This window comes from Ixodes scapularis, unplaced genomic scaffold (assembly GCF_016920785.2).
Source record: "Ixodes scapularis isolate PalLabHiFi unplaced genomic scaffold, ASM1692078v2 PGA_scaffold5__190_contigs__length_132052651, whole genome shotgun sequence".
NCBI lineage: Eukaryota > Metazoa > Arthropoda > Arachnida > Ixodida > Ixodidae > Ixodes > Ixodes scapularis.
Genome location: NW_024609880.1, coordinates 78234578 through 78246579, shown reverse-complemented (window position 1 = coordinate 78246579; position 12002 = coordinate 78234578). Strand labels below are relative to the sequence as shown.

Below are 12002 nucleotides of genomic sequence, written 5' to 3'. Positions count from 1 at the left end.
TTGACATTAATAAAAAAAAAAAAACGTAACCTCTAACCTTTTTTGTGTTCACTTTTAAACAATTTATGTCTTCACTACAATGCTTCGACCTGCAGCAAAGATGACCGTTAATAGTTTTTTTCGAATTAAATTATTTTCTCTCGGAACTTCTTGCTGTGATTCAAAACCCGATAAACCCTGTTTAAAAAAAAAAAAAAACTGTTCGTAGAAAATATGGCTGTGTCAAGCGTGCGCATAATTAACAGCAAAAATATTGAAACTGTCTGCACAAGAGCGATGGCGAAACCTATATTTTACATTATTGATTTCTGAGCCCTGTAGCTAACGTTAATATCTGTAGTACTCTATTACCTTGAGTCAGTAAATACAATGTATGACATCGTCAAGTATAACCTGTGGTTCATTTGCTGTGTGAGATAACACGAAGTGTATTCGGCATACTTACCCCTAAGAAAGCAGAGATGATGGGTGAGAGGCTGTTTAGCCGGCTTCGCGTTCTCAACATCAGGCCGAGTTGCACAAGAAATCACCATTCACGGCTTCGCCGTCTGCGCGTACCACGCACCTTTCCGTGAGATCGTTTCTTTGCAGCACGGCATTAGTTCGCACTGTTTGAAGGAATGTGTGATGGCTCCCAACACACGGTCTACCACTCACGAGGGAACTCGTCTAACCAGTCACTGAGCAACACACTGTGGGAAACCATCAACCAGCGAATAACAATGATATCGATCCAGTTTGTTCGTCAGTTCGTCGCGAGTGGGGAGCGCAATTGCTATCACAGTATTCCAGGAGCGACGATTCCGCGAGAACTGTTTCGGTTGGCAACGGCGGGATGATAGTGTCTTTGTTATTGGATTGTTCCACGACGTTTACGTTGGTGGCGCCGCTTCTTCGTGTGCGTTTGTTCGTCGGGAACACTCATAGTCCGGTGCTTTTCTTGACGATCCACAGTTGGTTGTCCTCCTTGGGATAAATGGACGAGATCTGGAGCTGCGTGGCTTCTTCCGGACTCGCCGCTGTGGTTGAAGGACAAGCGTCTTCGTCGACTACTTCCTTTTTTGTCTCGCGAGCTGAAATTAAAAAAAAAAAAAAAAAACGATTACGCTCTTTGTTGGCACCAGAAATGACCTCACAATTGTGCAGTGTGCTACTAATATGTTTGAATTAAAGAAAAGTTTTAAAGCTGCATTTAGAAAAAAACAAAACTGACTGGGAACCGCTCGGAACTGAGAAGTACCGTGCAAGAGCCGAGTACTTACGGCGACAAGTTGAGCTAGTAACCTTCAGAAACTACCCCAATTAAATGGCTTAAATTGTAGAATCCGTAAAGCTGTCATGGGTCAAGGTACTATTTTTCTATTGTAGTTCTTTATTTATTATTCTTCGCCTGCGTTGACAGGGCTACGGCCAAGTGCTAGAAATAGTAAAATAAAAAGGATATTTTTTTTTCACAAGCCCTTGTGGAATCATTTTGAAACAGACTTACTCTTAACAAAGAACCTCTTGTTTTTCAACTTGACTGCCGCGAGGACGAAAACTGGCAGCAAGCAGAGCAGAGCAACCGCTGAGACAACGGTCACCAGCAGCGCGTTTGAGGAGATCTTCACAGTATTACCTGGAAACAAAGGGTGTGGCCATCAAACTTTCAGTTAAATATAACCTTCCTTTTGACCAATTCCAAGAATAGCGAGCATTTCGACATTCACCCTGCGCGCCTCAATCATAAATTTTTTTTGGCGTTACAAGGGGTCTCACGCAAAGTCAGCCAAGAAAAGAAAAGTATATGCTATATTCTTGTTAATATCACCTTGTTCTGTAATATTACCTTTGATTCTGTAAGTAAAACATATTTTTCTCTTAAACCGCACGATGGTTTTTAGACTTAAAACTTTGCTTTTTGTCTCTTTTTCCTGCAAGCTTTGAAACTAAATTAAGAACAAATTTGAAAAACAATATGCTATATAAAACATCATGTGAAATCGTCAGTTTATTTCTCACACAGCCTGACTGGTCCAACATAATTTACATGCCTGACAAGCCCTCAGAATAGTGCAAACTATGTTTGTTTGTTTTTTGTTGTTTTTATCTGACTAGGCAATAATAAAAGTCGTACGCTTTCACAGTCCAAGAAGCATCTATAAACAATATATAATTTTTTTTAAATTTATAGTGTCATATGTTTTAGGCGTGCAGCGATATTTGAGCTTAGAATAAATCTTACTTAGAATTAACCAATTCTAATATCAATATGCTTTACTTCGTTATAATGAGACGAACCGAACATACTAGTATGTTATGCATAGGTAATTTATACCCTCAGCTGTTTCATAGTATTGAACCGATAATTGTGCTAGAATATTATCACCTCTTTGTTGTACACGTTGAGTAAACTAAGTCACAAAAAACCTGTTCATTGTTTTTTTCTTAATTTTGGAATCGTTTTTGTTAATATTGTACGATTGTTAAAAATAAAAAGGTGCATTACAATATGTACCGCACTTTGCGTGCTCCCTGCTGAAAAACAGCACATCTCTTTTATGGTACACTGTAATGGTACCTATCACGTCAATTCGCAAAAAGAGAGAAATCAATTAATTAGGCATACTTCCATTTTGACTCTAAAAGCTGCGCTAGAATACTAGGCAGGTAAACTATCACTCTCGACACCAGTCTATCCCGAAAAGTTGAGATATAAATAAATAACAATATATATATATATGTATGTATATATATATATATATATATATATATATATATATATATATATATATATATATATATATATATATATATATATATATATATAAACGAACATATGCAGATGAATGAACTGTACTTAATCCACTGGATAAATATATATAAATATATATATATATATATATATATATATATATATATATATATATATCAAATCTAGATAAAACTTATAAAAATTTTATATGCGCCAATCTTGCTCCAGTTGTTTTTTTTTTTTTTTTTTGTAAAACAAGTAGCGAGTTCCTCTTCAAGAATAATGCAAAATGTAAAAATAGCATTTATTGGAATTCCTCATACCAGGCCAGTTCACGCAGAGGCGTTTTGTGCAATGCAGCACTAGATGTGACACGTGACTTTGGGCTCACCGGACTTGGTGAGCTTTCCGACGAGCGGCATAATGGGCGGCAGGATGGTGAGCTCCGGGCTTCGTCCCCGCTCGTTGACAGCCCACACGACCAGGAAGTACTCGACGCCCGGCAGGAGCTCGTGCACCCAGAAGTCCGGCCGGTCGGCCGTGAAGTTGGCCGACAGCGCGGCCGTCATGGCGTCGTGCACGGTCAGCTGAAAGTGGGCCGGCAAGTGTCCGTCCGAGCCGGCCTGGCACTCGAGGTGAAGGGACCCTTCCGTCTGGTTCGTGATGGAGCAGTTCTCCACGGGACCCGGAGGCCCTGCTTTGCCGGGAAGGGAAGGGCAGTCATCGAGCCGATGGAATGTCAGCACCGTGCTTCGAGGGTCATGCGTCAACATCTCAGAGTACGCCGAAAACATATTTGTGCGTATGTTTGGACGTACATCCCGCGACACTGTAAGCACAACGGAGCAATTACTGTTTTCTTTTCTTTTTTTTTTCTTTTTCCTTAAATCCTAAAGGGTGTTATTTGCGCCCCTTCTATGGTGCAAGGTGTTCTTTTGGGGCGTTAACAACAGCAGAAGATCGTGGGGCTCGCCATTTCTATGTAAAATTAAAAAAAGGCCAATGTCATACGTTTGCAGCCAAGTGTTGTGCAGTCTACGTATGCGTTTCAATGACAAATGGTTAATTTCGTCCCAGACATCTCGTATATGTATATTAAGTTGCATAAACTACCGTGTTTGTCCAAAGACTTATTTCTACATTTCTTCCAAACAATACAATCCTAATTCGTCAATCCATGTATGCTCCTCTCGCCCGTAGTGGTTGTAAGTTTGAGGTAGATAAGATAACCAAGAATCTCGTTAGTTTTATTAGAAGACCAATTGATTGGACATTATTGCTTCAAAGAGCACGTGGCACGTACAAACCAAAGGCTCTATTTATATGATTTACATATATGAACGGTGCAAGCAAAGTTATTATCAGCGAAATTTCGAATTACTACTTCTTTCCGGTACAGCCCGGGCCTGACACGAAAACGTTTGCATTGTGAGCCGTTTAAAGTTAACGAGCAATGTTTATTCAAAGTCACATCTCGAAACGGGAATCTTAATCTACGTAGTGCATCTAGCACAAAGGAATGACATAAACAACGCAATCGGTAAAGAGACCCACCTGCTTGAACGACGTGGAAAAGGCATGGCATCTTCTGTTTTCCGATGCGGTTGGAGGCCGTGCACAGCAGCGTGCCGTACTCTGTGTGGCTGTGCGGAATGTAGCTTGCGACACTGCGTGTGCCGTGGCTAGTAAAGCTCTTGATTGGTCTGTTCTGAATGGAGCTGTTAAAGTGCCACTCGAACGTTACGTTGGTCGGGTCTGCCTCCACCTCGCAGTGCACCTCCACTTCCTGGTGCCGAGAGGCAGCGTACACCACGTTCTGGTTTTCCTTGCACAAGGGGGCGTCTGCAAAAACACGCGAGCAAATTCTACAGATCAAGGAAATATGATTGTTTGAGAAGGCATATTCACGTATACAAAACTCATTTCTTCTGACGCGATACATACGACTCGGTCGACAGGAGCCACGGAGCTCATTTTGAGATTTCTGTAAAATTGCAGTCTTGCAGCACTCGTCGTTTTATCCCGTTTTTTTAGAAGCGATATTTTAGGTTTAACAGTCTGACGAATAAGATACACAACCACGATAATCAAAAAACCTTGAACAGTCAGTTTCCTAATTGTAATGTATGTGTTGCATTGTAAATATCCTACAAGAATTATTACATTTATGTTTGTAAAATCTAATAGAATTATATCATTAGAGTTTAAATTCATAAGAAACAAAAAATAAGCGTAATTTTATTCTTCAACAATCTGAATAACAAGTTGTCTCCAACTAGTGTCTCAGTTGTTCACATTTGAACTACGGTGAAACAAGTGACTCAGCAGTCTGTAGTGACAGCAATCACGTACTCTCCGCTTTGACAGCACTGAAACAAAGCGAATTGATCCCATTCGCGTGATATTCCAGTTTAAAACTAAAATTGAGGTATTGAGATATGCGTAACCCACTAAAGAGGATTACTCTGGCTCTCCAAACCCCCCTGTGTTTTATGAATGTTTCAATTATTTCACAGAAATAAAAATGATTGCCGAGGCCATCCCGGAACATACGTTTATTACAAAAAAAAAAAAAAACAAAAAAAAACGAACGAATAATCCGGAAATATTGCCATTCACAGAAATTATAGGCTAAGAGAAAAAGAAAAGAAACTTGCAGCCGACGCAGGCACGCGATAATAGGACTTGGCCCACGCCTGAAGTGGACAGAAATAAAACTAAGACCACCTGTCGTAAACTCGGTCGTAGACGGCGATTTTCAATTTTCCCCATCATCAAGTCAAAATAAACTCAAAACGTTTTATCGCAGGCACTTTGCAAGAGCAAACCCGATCCGATGTAGCACAACGTTTAACATTTTACAACCTACTGAGCCTAGTAAACCTATTTTCTTACTGAACATTGTTATTGTTCAGCCTGGCCTAGTTGAGCAAAAAGTGCTCTGCATATTTTAGATACTGCTTCAAGTTATAACGTCATAGCTATTCGCGTTATTCTTAAGTAACTTTATGTTAAGGAAGTAATTTTTGGCTGGAAAAAAGTATACTAAAGAAGAACTCGCGCCCGTTGTTTGTAATATGAGATCAAATTTCGCCTACTTTCACTGCTTCGACTTGCTACCTTCAGAAGAAATGACTCACTTTCTGTCCTCTTCTTACCGTTGGTTCATACCTCGCCATATTCTCATATCTTAAGGAGCTTCACTGAGCGTGCAGGGCATTAGAAGCGGTTTTTGAGATTTTTTTAGACCCCTCTTATTTCCTAAGTTTGCATGGCAGCAAGCCACTGCAAGTCAAAGACATTAGCTGAAATAGAATCCAACTCACGTTGCACGCGTAGCTGCAGCGTGTCTCCCTGTGTGCGGCCCTGGGCGTTTTCGGCACTGCAGGAGTAGAAGCCAGAGTGGTGCGTCTGCACCCGCTGGATCACCAGGAAGTTCTTGCTGACCAGGAGGTTCTCGGAGGCCTGCAAGTCCTGGCCGTTGAACTGCCAGCTGACTTCGTCCACGGCTGGGTAGGCGTCCACTCGGCAGTCCAGGTACACGTCGTTGTTCTCCTGGATGTTCTCCAGGTTCAACTTGGTGCCCAGCTGAAGCGAAATCTTGGGCTTGTCTGCGAAAAAAAAAAGGAAAGCAATATAAATAAAGAATGATAGGTCGGCTTTCAACGCTGGGTGGATAAACAATATAGCGACCATGCTGGCGCAGGCCGTACCAAAATGCAGTAGTAGCTTAATACACTAAAACCCTGAGACTAAGAAGAATGAGCGACGGCATGACACAGAAGTCTCAAACACAGCTCTGACTCTGTTGTTTCTTATTCTTCTTACTCTGTGAATTTTATTATATAATGTTCAACCATCATCAGCTTGTTTGCGCCCTAAATTTGAGTTCACAATTGACTTACTTCTAAACATTAGCAGCCCCACAGAGGAGTAGTTACATCACCGACACAAGAAAGGTACCATCCAAATATAGTTTTCATACAATATAAACATTTTGGCGTATAAATATGTTATAGAGGATGATTAAGCGCGTGGCACCACGGAGGAAAAATCAGCACATGTCCTTTAAATTAGGCAAGTGGAGGCATCACCCGTCACCCTTAACTGATGTCGTCAGCGTGGCAGTGGTGCCTCCAAAAACGTAGGCTACACAATGGTCTGTGTGAATGCATCAATAGACGAGGTAACGTGACCACCATGAGCCAAATTTGGCGTGCCATGGGTCGCCGTAAATTTATTAAATTTTGTTAAGTTCACGCATATGAAACTGTAATGGCCTTTGCAGTATCACCACCGACGCAGAAGGTGTCATCGCCCGTCGTACTTTACTTTCATTGGCTGGCATAAGCGACCACATGACCATAACAACAACTAACGACTTTTTCGTCCGAAATCGTAGTATGGGTATCGGTAAATAGAGGATTACCGCAGGAGTTTTCAATTCAAGCCTTGACTTACGTATGATGATCTTGTCGGGTATTCCCGGCAGAAATGCCAGATATTACCATAGCAAGATTTGGGTAAGTAAAGTCCTACATAGCCATTGTATATATGCGACCAGGTATTGCCTTATTTGAGCAACTTTTTTTTTATACACTTCGGCATCCCGGATTTGTACGCGGGATGACCAAATTACTGCCCTCGCTTGCCAGTGTCTGCCAATGTCAAACAAGCTGAGTCTCGAAAAAATATAGTAAACTTGCTGAGTCGTCTAATAAAAGCCTACAGATGCCTTACATTGCACGTCCATGCTCCAGGTGTCCTCCTCCACGCTCTCGACCATGGCCGGGTTTTTGGCGCGGCAGGCGAGGTTCGAGCCGTGGTCCTCGCTGGCGGGCGTGAAGGACACGACACTGGTGGTCACGTTGCCGTCCGTGGACACGTACACGAAGGTGTGGTTCAGCTGCTGCAGGCCCTTCCACCACGTGACCACCGGAGGCGGCCGGGATCCCCACACCTCGCATACGATCTCGGCCGGAAGTCCCGCCGAGATTGGGATGTCCCCGCGGCGAATCTTAACCGCAACGGGACGCACTGGAAGCGAACATCGCGCAACCTCGGTACATTGAGCGGCTATGAAGGGGGATGCGTATCGGCTTATTTATGATTAGTTGAGTAATATGATCTAAATTATTCAAACAACGTTATTAGTGTTGTAATAACGTTGCTACACTCAATAGAGTGTGCACTCTAACGCTAATAAGTGATAACGCTAATAACAGCGTTATTAGTGCTGTGAGGACGTTGCTAAACTTTGGAGGGTCTACTTTCCTGCAGAGTTCTTGAGAGAGCCAATCGCTGCTATATGCAGAGGGGCAAGGCACATGAAGAAAGCAGACCTTTTAAATTTCTTAGAGTGTAGAGTCACTGAGAGTCGAAGAAACACGCGGCGTGGTGATTCTCGATCTTGCTATTTTCGTTTTTGTATATGTCAATGGTATGGCGACATTAGCCTATACAAACGCCGAGAAACAAGTCACGCAGCAAGAAGTCTTAACGTACCAAGCCATGTTTCCTTTTTTAATGAAGAGGAAGGGAGGGTATTACCTTAAAATTAGTTTTTCTTATGTCACATTTTAACAATTAGTTTTATCAGCTTTGAAATGTGCTGATGGATGCTGTCGTAAAGTATCACTCCTGCAACTAAAGTACTTTTTTTTTTAAGAATGCATTATGTTTGACGTGCGGCTACTGTCTAAAGCTCAGTTTACTGAACTTACAAACGCGTTTATTTTAGTTTCACGTTTTCGCATGAAACCTCGATTCAGGAACACTATAATTTGATAACGAATTGATGTGTGAAACCACGTTTTGAAGTTTGTGTACTTAAATAGTGTAAGGAACGTCACTCCGAGCTTACTTTCTGCAATTTCATAGTTTTTCTTTATGAAAAACTGATGTATCGTACGTAAACCTAATTCACGCAAAATAAAATAACATTTTTATTTTATTTATTTTTAATAAAATGGTATAATATCTGTAATTGCTTCATATAGCCACGTTACACGGGTGCTATACTGCGTATTTCACCAAAATAACCATCCATCATTATTTCATTTTTTAAACAATAGTTTTCTTTAGATGGCGCTGCGTTTATTTTATGTACTTTTACATTACTTCTCTGAAGGATACACTTGTAAACTTAAAACTCTGCACGTCATCCTGTCTTTGCAGCTATGAGTGTGTCCGGCAACTTTCATAAATATAAGAGTAATGGTTGGAATGCTCGCCTTTGAAGCGGATATAAAAAAGGCGGGCATTGGTTCATTCATAATTAGATGAGCAATATAATTTAAATCATTCAAACATTGTTCCTAAAGTCACCGATAGTTTAAGAAACGCGGGGGCATGGCTTATTAGGTTCGTGCTTTGTGATTAGTTCTCCGGCGTTCTTATTAGCGAATGCCGCCACCTGATTGGCTAAGCAGCGATAATGAGGTGATCGGGAACCGCCACGCTTTGCTGTCAGTTGCTAGAGTGAAATAATTCAACGTACACAATGAACTGTATTAGAGCTCTTAGCACGTTGCTAAAAGAGTGCCGTATGAAATAAATACATTAAAAATCCTGCACTTGTCTTCGTCATTTTATTTGCGTACGCAAAAACAGTTAAAGAGGTTACAATGTTATACATTCGTGCAAGCACGGCGAGATGACCCCGATCTTATTAGCGACGCGCGCTCGACCAAAAGCGTACCTATGGTCGCAGTTCGCGATTGGCCTAACCTTAACTTCCCCATTTCCCGTGTACTAATAATTCCTGCCCAATCGCCGGTTTGCGGCGAGGCAAATCCTGCCAATCACGAGAAGGTGGGGCACAATCTTCTCAATCAAGGCGAGGCGAATCCTGGCCGTGACATCACGAATGGAAATTATGAGGGGGCGCCACCGAAACATCTAGGCTCTAGCACTTGTTTCACCATAAGTCCGGCGACGCGGCCGACGCCACGAGTTGATCAAACCAATGAAGACAGGTCAAAAGCTCACAAATACATGGTGTTTGTAATGTTTTCATGCTTGTTTCATTATCGTTGAACTAATAATATTTAGGGAAGTCCCAGTGACGTGCGGTTTTGGCACTGTTTGATTGGTTGCATCGGCTCGTTGCGTCAACTGCGTTCGGACTTAAGTTAAACCAAATACACCGCGGGCAAGTGTTCGAAAAAGCGTCTACGCATAGCCTTCTCTATACTCTCAAAGCCTGGCAGTTCGACGACGGAGCCATAGAGTGCCCGATCGCAGATTTGGAGCGCGAGGATATGGTAGCACAGAGCACCAAAGAATCATATCGCAGAGCATCAAAGAACGCGGACGTCAGCGCAGAGCTTTTGCAGTGGCGAGAACCCGAAACATGGTTTTCAAACGACGAGAAAAGAAGCGAAGGAACGCGAGAACCACGAGCGGACATTCCATTGCTCGGGAGAAGTGTGTTTCGGCGTCTCACCGCAGCGGGGCGCCAGTCACGTGGCTCTCTTCCTATCCGTTGTCTGCCGCTCCGCCTTTTCCATTTCGGCTGCCGCTTCTCGTGGCGATCTGCCAGGCTTTGTTAGTATAAAGGAGGTTATGGTCTATGACACATTGAAGCGCAAAAAAAGGCACGCCAACCGAAGGGCAACGAGGAGAAGGCGCAGAGAACGCGCGGCGACGATGCAGCCAAGCGTACGCCGTCATTGGTTTGACATCGGGGGAAAACAAAAGCACGCGAGTTCATCTGGGCGGCAAACAAAACGCACGAGGTGCGCTAAGAGCGGGCAAAGCTTTCAAGCCTCGTAGAAAATACGAGGACATCTATGATAAGACGAAGATTCACAGAGAAGTTGACTCGGGGAGTCCCTCACGGTTCAAGTCCAGCGTGACGGACGTGGACGCCGGCGACGAGATGTTGTTGGATGCGGCGCAGTCCAGCGTCGTGCGCAGGTCTTCCCGTCTTAGCGCGTGGATGAGCAGCGTCGAGGTGGTCAGCTGAGCTTCCGACGAAGGCCGGATCTCGGACATCATGCCCTCCGGGATGCCGCTCCACACCAGCGTCGGCTTGGGTTTGCCTGAATCGAGATAATCGTTCGGATTCTTGTCGTAGCCTTTGTGTTGTTGGCATGTAAGTGACCAGCTGATAAAGGGTAATTATGTACCGGTTCTTACTCGGAAAAGACAACCGCATTTGTTAGAGCGCAGTTCCTAGGCGCCCGTTTCCGCATGAGCGGCGTCGTCGTCGCCGTCGCCGTCTGCGTAACCATACGCGTTGCATTATGGGACTAATACAACCGCGCGTAAGCGCGCGTTGCATTATGGGAAAATTTCCCCGCTAAATCTAGCGGGGAAACTTTTGAAATTTTTCTCGCAATATTTAGCGGATGATTTAGCAAAATTTTCCCGCTAAATTGAGCAGAGGAGGAGAGGAGGAGGGGAGCGTACGGAGGGGGAGGAGGTATTTACCATCCCCTCCGTACCCTCCCCTCCTCCCCCTCAAGAGCTGCGCTCTGATTCGGCGGTACAGAAAATTGTAAACATCTTTAATTTTTTTTTTTTTTGCTCGAGCAACTAAGTTATGTTTTGCAAAAAGCTCAAACTCTGACAACGTGAGACTAGTGGTGGGAATAGGATGCAAAAGTTTGAGACCATGTCGGGATTTTAATCTAAAGATAATTGACAAAGACAAAATTCATTTTTGATACGACGTTCACTTAAGCCTAATATCGACAAAACTTAGAACTGACATTGTGAACGCATGTGGAATTTATATCAGTGGAAATACGTCCTTAGCTAGAAAGAGAATATTGCTCCCCTTCTTACTGACAAGTCTTTTCCCCCACTGAAATAGATACAACAAGCACCCACACTGCCATTCCTTGTTTTGACGCTATAAAGCTTAGGTTGATGACGGCTCATTAAGAAATTTCCTCTTCCTCACTCCTATTTTGATCCAGGTAATGTCATGTTCTCAAATGCTTCCGTTCTATATCCCAACCGCAAGCGTCACAATCTCACGGAGTTGGAGCGTTTTGCGATGCATAGTTTATTTACCCGTGCCAAAGAACACGGTTTTACTTTTCTTGGAAACGCCCTGTATATCAACAACGCTATAGAAATAGAGTGCCGGAGACGCATCTTCGCCACTTTTGCTCACCAAAAGATGATGTAAAAAAAAGAAAAAAATTTCAACCGTGGTTGCCGCGGTTGCGCTCTTTTCTCTTTCACCCAACCTCTATTCTTCTACATGAGCGAAAAAACAAGTGTAATCTACAACCACTCCCCCTACTACCCCCCT

General features: G+C 43.0%; 1 protein-coding gene across 1 annotated transcript in view; it reads right to left on the bottom strand.

The window, feature by feature from the left end:
* Nucleotides 1–921: 921 nt before the first annotated feature.
* Nucleotides 922–12002, bottom strand: part of LOC115314723 (hemicentin-2) — a 29825-nt gene continuing 18744 nt past the window's right edge. Inside the window, exons 4-10 of the mRNA XM_040500839.2 lie at nt 10576–10779; nt 7475–7771; nt 6061–6345; nt 4289–4576; nt 3126–3428; nt 1490–1618; nt 922–1073 (exon numbers count right to left, since the gene is read on the bottom strand). Of these exons, the coding sequence (XP_040356773.1) occupies nt 922–1073; nt 1490–1618; nt 3126–3428; nt 4289–4576; nt 6061–6345; nt 7475–7771; nt 10576–10779 (1658 nt within the window). The remainder of the gene's footprint in view (nt 1074–1489; nt 1619–3125; nt 3429–4288; nt 4577–6060; nt 6346–7474; nt 7772–10575; nt 10780–12002) is intronic.